Source organism: Delphinapterus leucas, chromosome 10 (genome assembly GCF_059928025.1).
Source record: "Delphinapterus leucas isolate spDelLeu-1000000601 "Yukka" chromosome 10, BTC_Dleu_Yukka2, whole genome shotgun sequence".
NCBI classification, from domain to species: domain Eukaryota; kingdom Metazoa; phylum Chordata; class Mammalia; order Artiodactyla; family Monodontidae; genus Delphinapterus; species Delphinapterus leucas.
In genome coordinates, this window is record NC_143138.1 from 77481509 (window position 1) to 77499560 (window position 18052).

Genomic DNA, 18052 nt, shown 5'->3' on the forward strand with positions numbered 1-18052 from the left:
TCAGAAGGAAGAATGGGAAGAAAGGCAAATTCTAAATAGCAACGATGTGAGTTGATAGAAGAGAAGTTACATGAATTGTAGAAAAGTAGAATAATAGGGAAATAACGGGCTACTTTTGCTCTCAGGCTGGTTGAGAGACCACCCTGCTTCTATTACCTCGATGAAAAAGCAGAAAAGCCTTCATGGTTTATTATCACTTTCCGTGTGCAGGAGAATTGGAGGGGAGGTGGAATGATAAGTGCATTCATATACTTAAGTGATTTTTCTTGGCTATGTAAATTCATTGCCTTCTCATGCAAAGACAGGGCGTGTCAGACTGGAAGCAGGTCATTCCCTGTGTCATTCTCTGAGGCTGTTTGAGAAACACAGGGGTTAATTCCAGGCTTCAAGACCCCCATCCAGAAATCCAGGCCTTAATTCTCTTGTTATCTTATCCGTTGGCCTTAGCCACCTCCTGATCCCAGAAGTTTAGGGCAGCCACTCCACGCCTGCTTGGGAAGTGTTTTTCTCACACCATCCCACCTTGTAATTCTCTCCTGCAGAAAGCCTTCTGATTTGGCATTCAAGGAGCCAGATGGGCCAGAAAAAGTTCAGTTTCTCTCTTCTTTATTTCATTTTCTTCCCCCAGCTCAAGGAGTTGGTATTTTTGGTGGCTGGGCATTTTACGTTACACTCCATTTCTTTGGTGACAAGAATGACTTTGTGGTCCATTGAGAACAAGTCGCTGTCACTCGGCCCCTGCTCTCTTCCTCTTATATAATAGCATGACCCTTTTTTTTCCCCCCCACAGTAAGCAGAATGTTGAAGGCTGCAAAGAATCCTTTTTGATAATAAAAATATGATCCTGGAGTGCTGATTTTTTTTCTTTGCTTTTCCATAAAAGTTTGGACAGTAGTCTTATGGGAAATGTGTCCTGATAATAATAATGATGATAGCAGCTAATCTTTACTAAGGGCTTACTGGCTGCCACATGGATTTTAATCTTTTCAACAACCTTAAGAGAGGCAGTACTAGTATTGTATCTGTTTTACAGATGAGGAAACTTGAGTCGCAGAAAGCTTGAATACTTTGGCTCTAATGACCCATCTGGTAAATGTTGAACTTGGGCAGTTTAACCTGCGCGCCATGGGTTTGGCAACTTTGTGACAGCAACTACTGAACTGGATCCCTAGTGTGTAGGGAGATGCTTAGTAAGAATGAAATCGCAAATATTTACTGAGCTCTTACGCTTTAGGAACTGTTTTAGACACTGTACCTGGATGGTCTCATTTAATGCTGACCCAAACCCTATCGGGTCGATGCTGCTGTAATTCTCACCATTTTATTGAGGAGGAATTGAGGCTCAGAGAAGTTAAGCAACTTTCTCAGCGTCACGGAGTGCTTGAGCCATGGAGTCAGAACTCCCACGCGAGAAGTCTGGCTCTAGAACCTGCCAGTTTCACTATAACTATGCTGCTTCCTGTAATACTGAAGATCTTGCTGGGGGCCGGAGGGGCGGTGAGGCTGCTGCAGAAAGACTGGGCCTCTTGTCTGAGACACAAACTGCGAAAGTTCTATATACCCTCAAGTGAAGTGTTTTCCTGGTTAGTTGGCAGGACAGAAACCGCAGCCAGATAGGCCCATTGGCAGTGATTCCAGCAGGAAGCCTGTGTCCTGCTGGGTTTGTCCCACGCGGCTTTGTCGGGCACTTCCTGCCATCTTGTGTTCTTGTCACCGCTATTGGCTTTGGACCCCATAGCTTTCTAACCGATGTTCTTTTTTCTCCTTTTCTCTGGTTCTCTGTTCAGCTCGAGGCTTTTTATTCCATCTTCACCACGGAGCAGCAAGACCACGTCAAGTCAGTGGAGTATCTGAGAAATAACTTTCGGCCACAGCAGGACCTGAACGACAGGGTGGTGTCCAAGTCTGCCGTCCGTGATGCCTGGAACCACGACATGACAGACTTCTTAGAAAACCCACTGGGGACAGAAGCCTCTAAAGGTACATTTGGATTAAGTGCCCTTGCCCAGAGGAAGATTCGTTATCATAAATTACTTTAAATGAAAAGGTGTTCGGAACCGGCCAAGAATTGGAACATGCCGTTAAAAGCACGTTTCTATGCTCAAAGTGACTTGTCTGGATGACAAGTAGAAGCATTTGTGGGAATAACTTCAGTTAGATACTTTCAGAATCGCCCTTTTGACTAGTAACATATTAGTCCTTCTCTCTGTAATTTAACTTTGTAGCATCAACCCTAACTAGTTGATGTCTTAAAGCTTTTTGATGTCTTACTTTTTAACTGTTTCCCTGTCGTGATCAGGGGTTTGTCTCTGAGCTCAAACATCAGGACCTCAGACTTGCTCCCAACACCCCAATCTGCAGCTTTCTTACTAACTTCCATACCAGCCAAGAAGTCTCCCTCCAGCTCTCCACCCCCACCAGACATCACATGGCCTCTTTTTTTTTTTTTTTAATTTATTTTATTTTTGGCTGCATTGGGTCTTTGTTGCTGTGGAGAGCGGGGGCTACTCTTCGTTGCAGCACGCAGGCTTCTCATTGCGGTGGCTTCTCTTGTTGTGGCTCACAGGCTTCGGTAGTTGTGGCACGTGGGCTCAGTAGTTGTGGCTCACAGGCTCTAGGTGCGCGGGCTTCAGTAGTTGTGGCGCACGGGCTTAGTTGCTCCGCGGCACGTGGGATCTTCCCAGACCAGGGATCGAATCTGTGTCCCCCGCATTGGCAGGCGGATTCTTAACCACTGTGCCACCAGGGAAGTCCCAGATGAGGAATTTATATCACGAGTGAGTATAATATCTGGTAGCTCAGAATTGCTGATGTTACGACAAAGTTCTTTCCTAATAAGTGGACTGAACATATGATACATCAGTTGTACAGAGAGGATGCATAGCCCTTCTTACTTAAGGAAGTTGGAGAGGATACTGGTTTTCATTGCATTAAGTTGTCAGAGTGGCCAGGATCTTCCACTGAATGGGCTTTCTCTGAATTTGAGCAGAGCCATGGACCCATCCTTAGATAGAGAGAATCGGCTCTTCATTTTACAAGGTTACAATGATCATGGTGTGTCCATTGCTGACTCTTAAGATGGGTGGATACTAAAATGTTTTGTGAGCTTTCTAGACACAGAGAGAGATGTAGATGCACTCCTCTTTCTTTTTTAAACCTACTATTGGAGTGTCACATACAGAAAAGTGCACACATAATATGCACACGACTTGATTAATTTTCACAAACTGAATATACTTGAGTAACAAACACCCAGATCAAGAAACTGATATCATTTGCTTCCCAGAAGCACTTCCTTTCCTTCACTCCTAGACACTATCCTTTCCCAGGGGTAACTGTGACCATGAATTAGCCTTGCCTCCTGGTCAATTTCATATAAATGGAATCAGTCGGTAAGTTCTCTTCTGTGTCTCGCTTCTTTTGCTTTACACGGGCTTGGAGAGTTATCTATACACGCAGTTGTAGTTTGTTCTTTCTTATGGTTGAATTTCATTGTATGACAGCAGCTGAATTTATTTATCCATTTCAATATACATGAATATATGGATTATTTCCATGTTTTGGTAATTATGAAAGTTCTTGAACATGGCTCTTAATGAGTATGTGGACATATCTCTGTTGGGTATGCACCCAGCAGCAAAATGACTACAGCCTAGAGGACACACGTATTTTCAGATCTGGTTAGATACTGCTGAACAGTTTCCCAACATGACTATATGTACCGCTTTACACTTCTGCCAGCAGTGTAAGATAGTTTTCTATTTTTTTTAACATTTTTTAAAGGCCTAATTTACATACCATAAAGTTCAGTTGTTGTGAATGTACAATTTAATAATTTTCAATAAATTTATAGTTGTACAGCCATCACCACATCCACTTTTAGAACACTTTCATCATCCCAGTAAGTTCCTTCATGCCCATCTGCAATCAATTCTTTCCCCTAACCTCAATTCCAGGCCACCTCTGATTTGCTTTTGTCTTGCACTTGACATAGGATTTTAAGATGTATACATGTTGTAGCATGTATCAGTAGCTCATTTCTTTTTATTGCTAAATAGTATCCCTATTTGTTTTTTTCAATAACAGCTTTATTGAGATTTAATTCACATACCATAAAGTCCATTCTTTTAGAGTGTACACTTCAGTGGTTTTTTATATCCACAAAAGTGTGTACTTATCACTACTACCTACTTCAGAACATTTTTGTCACCCCCCAAAAGAAATTCCATACTCATTAGCAGTCACTCCTTTTTCTCCTGTCGCTCCTTCTTTCCCAGCTCCAGGCAACCACTAACGTACTTTCTGTCTCTACGGGTTTGCCTATTGTGGAGATTTCATATAAATGGAATTGTACAATACATGGCTTTTTATCTCTGGCTTCTTTCATTTAGCATCATCTTTTCAAGGTTCATCCATATTTAAGCATGTATCGAATTCCGTGCCATTTTATGGCCAAATAAGATATCATTGTATGGATAGACCACATTTTGTTTATCCATTTATCAATTGATAGATTCCAGTTTCTGGCTCTTACGAATATTGCCGCTCTGAACGTTCGTGTTCACATTTTTGTGTGGACATGTGTTTTCATTTCTCGTGGATATAAACCTAGGAGTAGAATTGCTGAGTCATAGGGCAACTCTTTGTTTACATTTTTTAAGAACTGCCAGACTTTTCCCAAAGCAGCTGTACCAGTGTACATTCCCATCGGCATTATCGGAGGGTTCTGATTTCCCCATATCCTCGCCAACTCTTGTTACACATCTTTTTTATTTTAGCCATCCTACTAGGTACAAAATAGTATCTCTTTGTAGTTTTGATTTGCACTTCCCTAATGACTCATGATGTCCCTATTTGTTTTTAAATGATGTTCGTATTTGTTTTAAATTTCATAAAACCATGGTGCATGTGACCAAATGCTCCTCCTTGTATTCCCCAAGAAAATTCAGGTCATTCCATGGCACCAAAGGCTGAAAGCCAGCCACAGATGCTGGCAGTCACCAGGCAGCCCGGTGTGCTTAGGTTATTGACCTTCGAGATCTGAGTAGAAAAGAGCCAGTATAAAAGAAGAGTCCCTTTCTCTTCTCCAGGCATATGCAAAAAAGATATTAGAAAAGGAAGGGTGGTATTCTGTAATCTTCAGGTGATTCGAAAAGAACAAACCCTGTCTGATTGGCATTCTCTAGCTTATCATCACTGGAAGCTTTTGGTGCCTAAGAGAGCCATGATGTTGAGCATACAGCTGTGCATTTATGGGGCTATTGTCACAGAAGAAAGAAAAATTAATTAATTACATAGGGCAGGCATCAGTAAGCTTTTCTGGCTAAGGACCAGGTATTGGGTCATGTGATCTCTTGTTGCAACTACTCAGCTCTGCCACTGTAGCATGAAGGCAGCCGTAGACAATATATAAATAAGTAGGTATAGAAAATGTCTTCTAATACAACTTTATTTGTAAAAATAGGTGGCAGTCCAGATTTAGCCTGGGGACCATAGTGTACTGACCCCTGCTCTAGGGAATGGCTCAAACTAAGATGGTGGAACCCCATCTGAGGCTTATTTGAAGGTATTTTCCCAGCGGCCGTGACTGTGGAAGTGTCCATTGGTCGGTTCTGCTTTTCCATGACACTACAAGATCCTAGGACCAATTAGAGGTTTATTAACTTGGTAACCATTCACTGACCAATCCACCTTAAGACCACTTCATCTTCCACTCCAGAAGTATAAGTGGAGCCTCTGTAGACTGAGCCCCACTTCCGTTGTTCCCTGGCTGTGATCACTGACTAGTGTTCATTGAGCAGCACAGCAGGGGATGCTTGAGTTGATGTGCCCCCACCCTGCCCTTCTGTCAGGATGATCAGACATACTAGAATAGAGAAAACAGAATCAAGCCATTCAGTTCCAAGCATGAGATGCATCGCCACGTACGACACCAAAAGAATGGGGGAAAAGTCACTTTAATATTGTATTGTTGCCGAGGAAAGATTTATAATGGATGTCATCCGTAAAAAAATATAAAGCTTTAGTTTCCAGTAAATGGAAACAATATTTAGGCTTGGTAGATTGTTCGAGGGACATCCAATTCACCACTCTGCCCTTTGTCGGTAAATAACTTAGACAGACTTTTGGATTTAATGCGCTGTCATTTTAGTTATTCTGCAACACATCCCGGGCACATGGAAGAGCATTTCGGTGATTAAGTGCTGAATACTGTCTATTGTGAAGACTTTTGGAACAGTGAACAGAGAAAAATAACTTCCCTTCCAACAACATGAAACATATGGTTTATTAATTTAACAAAACCTGTTCAAACCACAGTGGAATCAAAACTACTTGATCTGATAATTTGATTTGATGGCTTAATTAAAGTGACACTGTATAATGTAATAAAAGCAAAGGAAATGAAGAGGACAGTGGGTGGCCTTTGTCCTCTCCGGTCCCCTAAGCCAACGCCGTGGTTTTTGAGAATGGTTTTTTGTTTTTGCTGATGGACGGATCTCTTTGTTAGCTGCATTTTCAGCGCTAAAGATTGCTTCCTGTCTTGGTTAAAAGCAGTTTTTAAGGGCATGTACCAGTGTGTGAGAACGCCTAAATAACTAGCCTATTTTAAATCAGAACACATCGAGAAAGACCATCACATTTTCCACCCAAATTAGCAAACAAAGAAGTAAATCCATGATTGCTTTTAAAAGGAGTTTGACATTGAAATCGTGGTTTTCTGCTATTTGGGGAGAAAATATTAATGTTGCTCTATTTTCAGTTTAATCATGTTGACTCACCACATTAATGAGCTTGAATTACTTTATCTTAATAAAAGAACCTCTGATATGGAACATTTAATTCCTTTATAGGCAGCTGCCCTCCCAGAAACTCTTCCAGAAAGTTAGCTTGGTACTTTTAGTAACTTCCAACACAGAAAAGTGCTAAGGAAATCACATTTTTAATGCAGCCGCCATGGAGTGGTTTTGACCTCCTTCTTTTAAAAATAACTATTACTAGCTATTAATTTTTAACCTTGGGAGTGATTAAGAAAGCAAGCAAAAAGTAGGGCTGTTTTTTTGTAAGACTCTCCAACATCCTGGGTGCTCATGCTTTTAAAGGGCATGCCATGTTCTATCAAACATTTTTACAGGCTCAGATATCCCGTGATGACTAATTTTATGTAAATAGATAGAGAGTTGGTGTAAGTTGCCTTTGATTGGTTGACATAAAGTTGATATTTCATAGACATTTAACATAGCATTAACTACTTTGGGCTCATGTTTTCTAGCCAGTGAGTTTCTTTTCCCGTGTCAGGCATCTTCATCTACATTGAAGCGCTTTCTCTAGGAGCTGTGCCTGGTACACCTATGCTTAAAAAGGCTACATAGGGGTTTTCATGGGCCAGGTGCTCTGCTAGCCTTTTCCGTGCATATACGGTTTATTTAATCCTCAGAACAACCTCAGCCAGGATGCACTTTCCATTTGTCAAATATTTGTTGAGCATCTACTATGAACAAGTTTTAGGCACTAGAAATAAAGCTGAACAAGGGAGAAGAGTCTCTTACGGAGCTTAAGTTTTAGGGGGAAGAAAGAAAGAAAGCGGTCAGTGATTAAGCTCTTCAGTGTTGTTCTGCAGATCAAATCAGGTGGTTTGCTAAGAGTGGCAGACATGGTGAGGCCAAGGGGAAGAGAGCTTCCCTGGAGAGGGTGGGTTGGTCTGGATAAGGAGCCAGCCCTGCAAACTTCTGAGAGGGAAAGGTCCTTTTGCAAAGGCCCTGAGGCATGGGTACCCGCAAGAGTGAAGTCTCAGAAGACTTTTCTTGGTAAGGCGTTAAGACTGTGTTCTTATGACAGTAGCCTTTGGAGGAGTCTAAGCAAGGCTCTGGAACCATCTGAACAGGTTTTTAGACCCATCACTCTGACTGTTATGTGAAGAATGTTTGCAGAGGACCTGGGGTGGAATCTGTAAGACCCGCAGGAGGCTGATGGAAATATTCCTGGCAGGATGACAGTGGCTGGATGAGGGTGATCCTGGTGGATGTAGAAGTGATCCGTTGGGGATGGATTTTGTAACAGAGCCTCTGAGATTTACTAACACTTTGGATGGAGGATGGGTGGGGGTGAGCAGAGAGAGAAATGCAGTGTTGCTGTTTTCTCTTTAACAGATGAGTGGTCTGAGATTCAGAGAGAACAGGTGGTCGGTCATCCAGAGCCTCTCAGCCAGGAAATGGTAGAGCTGAGACGTCAACTGAGATCCTCTTCTGTCCAAACACAGCATTCTTTCTATTTTCCAAGGGACTGCCAGCTTCCATATGTATCCACAAGAGGTGGTCTCTGTTTTAAATGTCATCAGGTGGCTTGAGCAACACGGTTTTATTATTATCTTTCTGTGAATGGAGGCACTTTAAAAGTCCTTGAGGCAATTGGGTGCTCTTCCTAAAGATCAAGTTTATCTTCCTGAAAGGAATCACTGGTCTCTGTCTTTCTCTGCTTGGCTTGCTTTTGGCAGGTTATCTTGGGTCCTCGGGGCAGAGGTTACTGAGGTCTCGATCACAGGGTTAGTCCCTGGGAGGGTCAGTGCACCCACTTAATGTGGATGTTGGGGCCTCCTGGGCTAAGGATATTGTGCATCCTTGAATCAACAGGACCTAACACAGTACCTAAAATATAGTAGGTATACGGTCATTGTTCATTAAATGAATGAATGGGGAGACAATATAAGGGGCAAGGGGTAAGAATCTAGACTTTGGAGTCAAGCAAACCTGGACTCAAATTCCACGCCAATCATTTACTTCTGCACATCTGTGCTCTAGTTACTATCTAAGCCTCAGTTTCCTTTCTGTAAAATGGAGCCAATAATCACATCCCCTTCCTTGGCTTGTGGCCTTTTGAGTGAGCCAGTATAGAGAACAAATAGTACAGAGCCCGGGACATGGAAAGTACTCTGCAACTAATTGTACTTCCTTGTCTGTAGGTGAGCATTGGCTTTCAGGACAACCTATTACATGTGACATGATCACTGGAGAACACATTTCAAAACAAGGGGACCACATTCTCTTCCTGGTAGAAATGCGAAGCCAGATTGTCTGAAATAGTTAAAACCTTTCCAGTGAATCCCACGGCCCATAGCATGGTCCACATGTCCTGTCCCCCTCCCCAACCCCGCCTTCGTATCCTGCACCTCAGCCCACCAGCCGCACTGCAGTTCCAGCAGCCTCTTCCCTGGAAGGCCCCGGCCTCACCTCTGTGCATCATCCATCCCTTGTCAGCCTTCAAGGCTCAACTCAGTGGTCCTTCCCCATGAAGTTTCCTGGCTGCCTTGGCCCAGACACTGTCGGGGCACCGGTACCTTTCTTTTGTAGCATTCTCAGCGTTGGAATTTTACATTCATTTATGTATTTTTTTTCCCTAATACCTAACTCTCCCACTACCTTGTAAGCTCATAAAGGGTAAAACTGTTTTTTTTTCTTTTCTTTTCTTTGTTGGAGAGAGGGTACAATGCTCACTGTTGGCACCTTAGTAAATATTGGACTGGAGGGAATGATGATGGATGGATGGTTGGATGGATGGATGGATGGATGGATGGATGGATGGATGGATGGATGAAGCTAACCCACACATGCCAGGTGGGCAGGAGGAAAAAAGATTCTTGCTACAAGACTTGGCACACTTGAGGCATTTATGATCTAGCCCAGGCTAAGTGCTCTAATGGGAGGAGCGAAACCAGGCATTTGGAGTAGGATTCCCCACCACTCCCAGTACCTGAAATCAGAGAGGCTCCTAGGATTTGGGAAGCCATCTTCCAAATCCATTTGACCATAAGCCACTTGGATGGAAGTGTTGGTATCAAAGCACCATGGAGAGAGGGCTTTCCTCTCTGTCCCAAGGAACAGCCACGTTTCCCAACCACTCCACCACTCCTAAAAGCAGAGAAAGGGAATCGCTGAAAGAGGCAGGCACTGTTGTCAGGAGGCTCCCAGGCAGAACCACGTTATGGCTTGGGACCCGTTGAGCTGATATTGTTAACAGATGCCAGGGCCCGCCTATTGTTTACACACTTTATAAATATCACCTAATTACTTAATCCTCTGTCTCCAGGCAGGTAGGCAGAGTTTGATCTTCAGGACCGACTTAGGCACCCTCCTATGGCTTCAGCTTTTCTCTGCTCTCCAGGAAAATCTTCCCTGACACTGGGTTTGTTTGTGTGAGCACCATGGTGCTTATGAACTGCAATCTGGAGATTACTAAAGGCCACCAGCATCCCTCCTCCCAGAGGGACACACTTCCCCTTTCTGTTGCCAGCGAATGTTCACGGCCCATGGAGCGGGAAGCTCCGAGATGCTTGCCTGCATCTCCCTGTCCTCAGGGTCATAGGAATCACGGTGGCTGGGAGGCAGACAATTTATCTTCTCCATTCTTCCCACCGATTCTTCTGTAAACCAACACAGGCTGGTCGAGGTAGTTTTTCTTCAGGTTCAAGGAACATGGGCCGAACCCTTGGCTTTCTTGGGTGCAAGCAATGTTGTGACCTCCCCAGTCCTTGAGACCGTGTGTAAAGGCACAGAGGGGGAGACCATGATGAGGCCTCTGGGGTCATCTTTTTCTCTTCTAAGCACAGCCGGGGGTCATCACAGTTGCTCGCTTCTCTCCTGGGCCCGCTCTGGACTGGTTTTGTGATTCCAAAGCACTGGCTTGGACCGAAATGAGTGTCTGGGCTGTTCCATGTCACATCTGTGCCTGTGTAGACAAGGTGCCGTCTGTACATCTGACACTAGGGACTAACAGGTATCATCTATCAAGTGCACAGAGCCCCCTGGTTTCAATGCAAAGGCTTCCAGGAAGAGAGGAGGCTTCTCCATGAGGAGTGCACTGAGCATCTCAAACTGTTGGTCTTCACCAGCCAGCTAGAAGCCCAGTTCCTCAGAGCATAAGGATCCGTATGCCTGGGGTGGCCAGGAGGCCAGGGTGGCTCCGTCCCTCCCAAGTGCTGCACAGGTGATTTCCCACTGAGGCCCACTAGGGGCGCTGCTTATTCGCAGCCTGGTCTCTCCAATTTAAGTGGCAGGCTCCCTGATCTCTTGGGTCCTCTTGACCAAGCCTCGGAGGCGCTGCTTGAGGCCAGTCCCCAGGTGTGGAAGATCCTGGAACCATGCCAGAGAGGGCCATCCTTACCACATGACCCAGGTGCCACATCTGGGGGTTGAAACAACGTTGGCATTTAAACAATGGAGCTCATCCAATGGCCTCCCTGAACCACAACAAGTAAGAGAGGCAGGTGCCAAGGAAGAATCAGAAATTCAAAGCTAGCAAGGTGAATGTCGGGAGACATTAAAAGGAGAACGCTCCTTTTAAGTATAGTGGGTCCCTAAGTGATACCTAATTCTAAGAGAAAAATTATTTTAAGGACCAAATTGAAACAAAGGACGTGGGCATCTTGGCCTATTGAGTCACTGTCATCTAGAATCAAGAATTTAAATAAAAGCCTGGCTAAACCCATCAGTGTGGGTCACTAGTTGATCTCTCTTTTTTTTTTTTAACATTTAATCACTTTTTTTTTTATACAGCAGGTTCTTATCAGTCATCAGTTTTATACACATTAGTGTATACATGTCAATCCCAATCGCCCAATTCATCCCACCCCCCACTGCCACTTTCCCCCCTTGGTGTCCAGAACTTTGTTCTCTACATCTGTGTCTCAGTTTCTGCCCTGAAAACCGGTTCATCTGTACCATTTTTCTAGGTTCCACATATATGCGTTAATATGCAATATTTGTTTTTCTCTTTCTTACTTACATCACTCTGTATGACAGTCTCTAGATCCATCCACGCCTCAACAAATGACCCAATTTCCTTCCTTTTTATGGCTGAGTAATATTCCATTTTATATATGTACCACATCTTCTTCATCCATTTGTCTGTCGATGGGCATTTAGGTTGCTTCCATGACCTGGCTATTGTAAATAGTGCTGCAATGAACATTGGGGTGCATGTGTCTTTTTGAATTTTGGTTTTCTCTGGGTATATGCCCAGTAGTGGGATTGCTGGATCATATGGTAATTCTATTTTTAGTTTTTTAAGGAACCTCCATACTGTTCTCCGTAGTGGCTGTGTCAATTTACACTCCCACCAACAGTGCAAGAGGGTTCCCTTTTCTCCACACCCTCTCCAGCATTTGTTGTTTGTAGATTTTCTGATGATGACCATTCTGACTGGTGTGAGGTGATACCTCATTGTAGTTTTGATTTGCACTTCTCTAATAATTAGTGATCTTGAGCAGCTTTTCATGTGCTTCTTGGCCATCTGTATGTCTTCTTTGGACAAATGTCTATTTAGGTCTTCTGCCCACTTTTGGTTTGGGTTGTATGAGCTGTTTATATGTTTTGGAGATTAATCCTTTGTCCGTTGATTCGTTTGCAAATATTTTCTTCCATTCTGAGGGTTGTCTTTTCGTCTTGTTTATGGTTTCCTTTGCTGTGCAAAAGCTTTTAAGTTTCATTAGGTCCCATGTGTTTATTTTTGTTTTTATTTCCATTACTCTAGGGGGTGGATCAAAAAAGATCTTGCTGTGATTCGTGTCAAAGAGTGTTCTTGCTATGTTTTCCTCTGAGAGTTTTATAGTGTCCAGTCCTACATTTAGGTCTTTAATCCATTTTGAGTTTATTTTTGTGTATGGTGTTAGGGAGTGTTCTAATTTCATTCTTTTACATATAGCTGTCCAGTTTTCCCAGCACCACTTATTGAAGAGACTGTCTTTTCTCCATTGTATATCCTTGCCTCCATTGTCATAGATTAGTTGACCATAGGTGCGTGGGTTTATCTATGAGCTTTCTGTCTTGTTCCATTGATCTATGTTTCTGTTTTTGTGCCAGTACCATATTGTCTTGATTACTGTAGCTTTGTAGCATAGTCCGAAGTCAGGGAGTCTGATTCCTCCAGTTCCGTTTTTTCCCTCAAGACTGCTTTGGTTATTTGGGGTCTTTTGTGTCTGCATACAAATTTTAAGATTTTTTTGCTCTAGTTCCGTAAAAAATGCCATTGGTAATTTGATAGGGATTGCATTGAAGCTGTAGATTACTTTGGGTAGTATAGTCATTTTCACAATGTTGATTCTTCCAATCCAAGAACATGGTATATCTCTCCATCTGTTGGTATCATCTTTAATTTCTTTCATCAGTGTCTTATAGTTTTCTGCATACAGGTCTTTTGTCTCCCTAGGTAGGTTTATACCTAGGTATTTTATTCTTTTTGTTGCAATGGTAAATGGGAGTGGTTCCTTAATTTCTCTTTCAGATTTTTCATCATTAGTGTATAGAAATGCAAGAGGTTTCTGTGCATTAATTTTGTATCCTGCAACTTTACCCAGTTCATTGATTAGCTCTAGTAGTTTTCTGGTGGCATCTTTAGGATTCTCTATGTATAGTATCATGTCATCTGCAAACAGGGACAGTTTTACTTCTTTTCCAATTTGTATTCCTTTTATTTCTTTTTCTTCTCTGATTGCCATGGCTAGGACTTCCAAAACTAGGTTGAATAATAGTGGTGAGAGTGGACATCATTGTCTTGTTCCTGATCTTAGAGGAAATGCTTTCAGTTTTTCACCATTGAGAATGATGTTTGCTGTGGGTTGTCGTATATGGCCTTTATTATGTTGAGGTAGGTTGCCTCTATGCCCACTCTCTGGAGAGTTTTTATCATAAATCGGTGTTGAATTTTCTTGAAAGCTTTCTCTGCATCTGTTGAGATGATCGTATGGTTTTTCTCCTTCAATTTGTTAATATGGTGTATCACGTTGATTGATTTGCGTATATTGAAGAATCCTTGCATCCCTGGGATAAATCCCACTTGATCATGGTGTATGATCCTTTTAATGTGTTGTTGGATTCTGTTTGCTAGTATTTTGTTGAGGATTTTTGCATCTATATTCATTAGGGATATTGGCCTGTAATTTTCTTTTTTTGTAGTATCTTTGTTTGGTTTTGGTATCAGGGTGATGGTGGCCTCATAGAATGAGTGTGGGAGTGTTCCTTCCTCTGCAATTTTTTGGAAGAGTTTGAGAAGGATGGGTGTTAACTCTTCTCTAAATGTTTGATAGAATTCACCTGTGAAGCCATCTGGTCCTGGACTTTCGTTTGTTGAAAGATTTTTAATCCTAGTTTCAATTTCATTACTTGTGATTGGTCTGTTCATATTTTCTATTTCTTCCTGGTTCAGTCTTGGAAAGTTATACCTTTCTAAGAATTTGTCCATTTCTTCCAGGTTGTCCAATTTATATTGCATAGAGTTGCTTGTAGTAGTCTCTTAGGATGCTTTGTATTTCTGCAGTGTCTGTTGTAACTTCTCCTTTTTCATTTCTAATTTTATTGATTTGAGTCCTCTCCCTCTTTTTCTTGATGGGTCTGGATAATGGTTTATCAATTTTGTTTATCTTTGCAAAGAACCAGCTTTTAGTTTTATTGATCTTTGCTATTTTCTTTGTTTCTATTTCGTTTATTTCTGCTCTGATCTTTATGATTTCTTTCCTTCTGCTAACTTTGGGTTTTGTTTGTTCTTCTTTCTCTAGTTCCTTTAAGTTTAAGGTTAGATTGTTTATTTGAGATTTTTCTTGTTTCTTGATGTAGGCTTGTATAGCTATAAACTTCCCTCTTAGAACTGCTTTTGCTGCATCCCATAGGTTTTGGATCGTCGTGTTTCCATTGTCATTTGTCTCTAGGTATTTTTTGATTTCCTCTTTGATTTCTTCAGGGATCTCTTGGTTATTGAGTAACGTATTGTTTAGCCTCCATGTGTTTGTGTTTTTAACGTTTTGTTTCCCTGTAATTCATTTCTAATCTCATAGCGTTGTGGTCAGAAAAGATGCTTGATATGATTTCAGTTTTCTTAAATTTACTGAGGCTTGATTTGTGACCCAAGATGTGATCTATCCTGGAGAATGTTCTGTGCACACTTGACAAGTGTAATCTGCTGTTTTTGGATGGAATGTCCTATAAATATCAATTCAATCTATCTGGTCTATTGTGTCATTTAAAGCTTGTGTTTCCTTATTTATTTTCATTTTGGATGATCTGTCCATTGGTGTAAGTGAGGTGTTAAAGTCCCCCGCTATTACTGTGTTACTGTCGATTTCCTCTTTTATAGCTGTTAGCAGTTGCCTTATGTATTGAGGTGCCCCTGTGTTGGGTGCATATATATTTATAATTGTTATATCTTCTTCTTGGATTGATCCCTTGATCATTATGTAGTGTCCTTCCTTGTCTCTTGTAACATTCTTTATTTTAAAGTCTATTTTATCTGATATGAGTATTGCTACACAAGCTTTCTTTTGATTTCCATTTGCATGGAATATCTTTTTCCATCCCCTCACTTTCAGTCTGTATGTGTCCCTAGGTCTGAAGTGGGTCTGTTGTAGGCAGCATATATATGGGTCTTGGTTTTGTATCCATTCAGCAAGCCTGTGTCTTTTGGTTGGAGCATTTAATCCATTTACGTTTAAGGTGATTATCGATATGTATGTTCCTATGACCATTTTCTTAATTGTTTTGGGTTTCCTTTTGTAGGTCCTTTTCTTCTCTTGTGTTTCCCACTTAGAGAAATTCCTTTAGCATTTGTTGTAGAGCTGGTTTGGTGGTTCTGAATTCTCTTAGCTTTTGCTTCTCTGTAAAGCTTTTGATTTCTCCATCCAACCTGAATGAGATCCTTGCTGGGCAGAGTAATCTTGGTTGTAGCTTCTTCCCTTTCATCACTTTAAGTATATCATGCCACTCCCTTCTGGCTTGTAGAGTATCTGCTGAGAAATCAGCTGTTAACCTTATGGGAGTTCCCTTGTATGTTATTTGTCGTTTTTCCCTTGCTGCTTTTAATAATTTTCCTTTGTCTTTAATTTTTGCCAATTTGATTACTATGCCTCTCAGCATGTTTCTCCTTGGGTTTATCCTGTATGGGACTCGCTGAGCTTCGTGGACTTGGGTGGCTATGTCCTTTCCCATGTTAGGGAAGTTTTCGACTACAGTCTCTTCAAATATTTTCTGGGGTCCTTTCTCTCTCTCTTCTCCTTCTGGGACCCCTATAATGCGAATGTTGTTGCGTTTAATGTTGTCCCAGAGGTCTCTTAGGCTGTCTTCATTTCTTTTCATTCTTTTTTCTTTATTCTGTTCAGCAGTGAATTCCACCATTCCGTCTTCCAGGTTACTTATCCGTTCTTCTGCCTCAGTTTTTCTGCTATTGATTCCTTCTAGTGTAGTTTTAATTTCAGTTATTGTATTGTTCATCTCTGTTTGTTCTTTAATTCTAGTTGATCTCTTGATATGGCCATTGGGATCACTTAAAAAGATAGCTCACTGGATCTTAGATCTTGGATGGTGTTTAGAAAAGTCTCTCAGTGCTGAGGACAGCTATAGGACTCTACATGACCCAGGTGTTTCTTCATGATAAACGAGGCCATAACATCATCTCAGCCATGGGAAGTAGGAGACTTGTCCAGCTTCAGTATAAGTGCACTGGGCATTTGCACACCTGCACCCTTGTTTCTGGTATAGACCCTTGGTCGGAGCCTATGACTAGAGCAAGGCTGCAGGAGAAGTTAAGAGGTACCATGTAGAAAGGATGCTGTGCTCAGTTAAAGGGGGATAGGTCCACTGTGCCCTTTTGGCAGGAGATCACAGCATGTTAAATCTGGAAAGGAGGGAAGGGCTTTGGGGCACATGGAATCCCACCTTCCACCCAGTGTCCTAGAAGCAGCTGTCCTCAAGTAGGGCTTGGATGATGCACACTCTGGACTTTGCCACGTCTCTGAGTGCCAAGCTGAACAGTGCTTTCCCCTGCACAAGACAGAGGCACTTCCCCTGGCCTTTAGCTCTCAGCGGCAGAGGGATATCGCATAGAAGATGGACTCCAAGGAAGTAGGTCAGGAATAACATAATGGGGAAAGTCAAACCTGCATGCTTGGAGGACTCTGGCTGCTGCTGTTGTATTTTGAGCATGTGGCTCCATCATATACACAGTGTAAGAAAGTTTTCCAGTTTGCTGTCTTCCAGCGTAGTTGCCACAGAGCTTCTAGCGCTCAGCTGTTGGCTGATAAATGGAATTGCACACCAAGGCTTGTTCGTGGGAGCGGAGGGGATACTGTGGGGTGGTGTAGAAAAGAACTCCACAGGTGTATTAGGGAAACTTAGTTCTCCCTCCTGAGTAGGTTCTCCACCTCTTGTGTGTTTCTCCTTTACTTGTACGCAGAATCCTTCACTTCTGGTCACCAGATATGGGGGCAGGGGTTTCAGTACAACAAGCAATTCTCTGCAACACCAGCTGGGTGTCCTACAGTGTAACTCCATTCCAGCGCTGGCCTCTGGCCCACAAGACTGCTTCCACCCCCACTTCAGATGCCAATCGCAAGTAGGAGATCCCCAAATTACCCGTAACTTCTGTCCAATTTGGTTACAAATTGGAGGTACCCACGATTTCCTCCTCTGGTTTGATTAATCTGCTGGAGTGGCTCACAGAACTCAGGGAAGCACTTACTTACATTTACCAGTTTATTAAAGGATATGACACAGGGTGCAGATGAACAGCTGGATGAAGGGAAACATAGGGCGAGGTCTGAGCAGGTCCTGAGCACAGGAGCTTCTGTTGCCATTGAGTTGGGTGTGTTCACCCTCCCAGTGTGTGGATGTGTTTTCTTCTTTGTTTGAAGGGAACAAACACTCTAACTTGAAAAAGATATATCCACCCGCATGTTCATTGCATTATTTACAAATACCCAAGATAAGGAAACAACCTAAGTGTCCATTGATAGATGAGTGGATAAAGAGAATGTGGTATCTATATAATGGCATATTATTAAGCCATAGAAAAGAATGAAATCTTGCCATTGGCAGCAACATGGGTGGGCTTTGAGGGCATCATGCTAAGTGAACTAAGTCAGACAGAGAAAGATAAATACCATATGATCTCACTCATATGTGAAAACAAGAACCGAGCTCATAGATACAGGCAACTGACAGGGGTGGGGGTGGGAGAAAGGAGTGAACTGTTTTTTCGATTGTTTTTTAGTTTAAATAAACTGAATGATTGTTTTAAA

At 42.3% G+C, this 18052-nt stretch overlaps 1 protein-coding gene across 2 annotated transcripts in view; it reads left to right on the forward strand.

Moving 5' to 3' along the window:
• PTPRG (protein tyrosine phosphatase receptor type G) overlaps window positions 1-18052 on the forward strand; it is a 731350-nt gene that overhangs the window by 587571 nt on the left and 125727 nt on the right. For both annotated transcript variants that reach the window (XM_022572681.2, XM_022572679.2), the window contains exon 8: window positions 1788-1980. In XM_022572681.2, the coding sequence (XP_022428389.1) occupies window positions 1788-1980 (193 nt within the window). The remainder of the gene's footprint in view (window positions 1-1787; window positions 1981-18052) is intronic.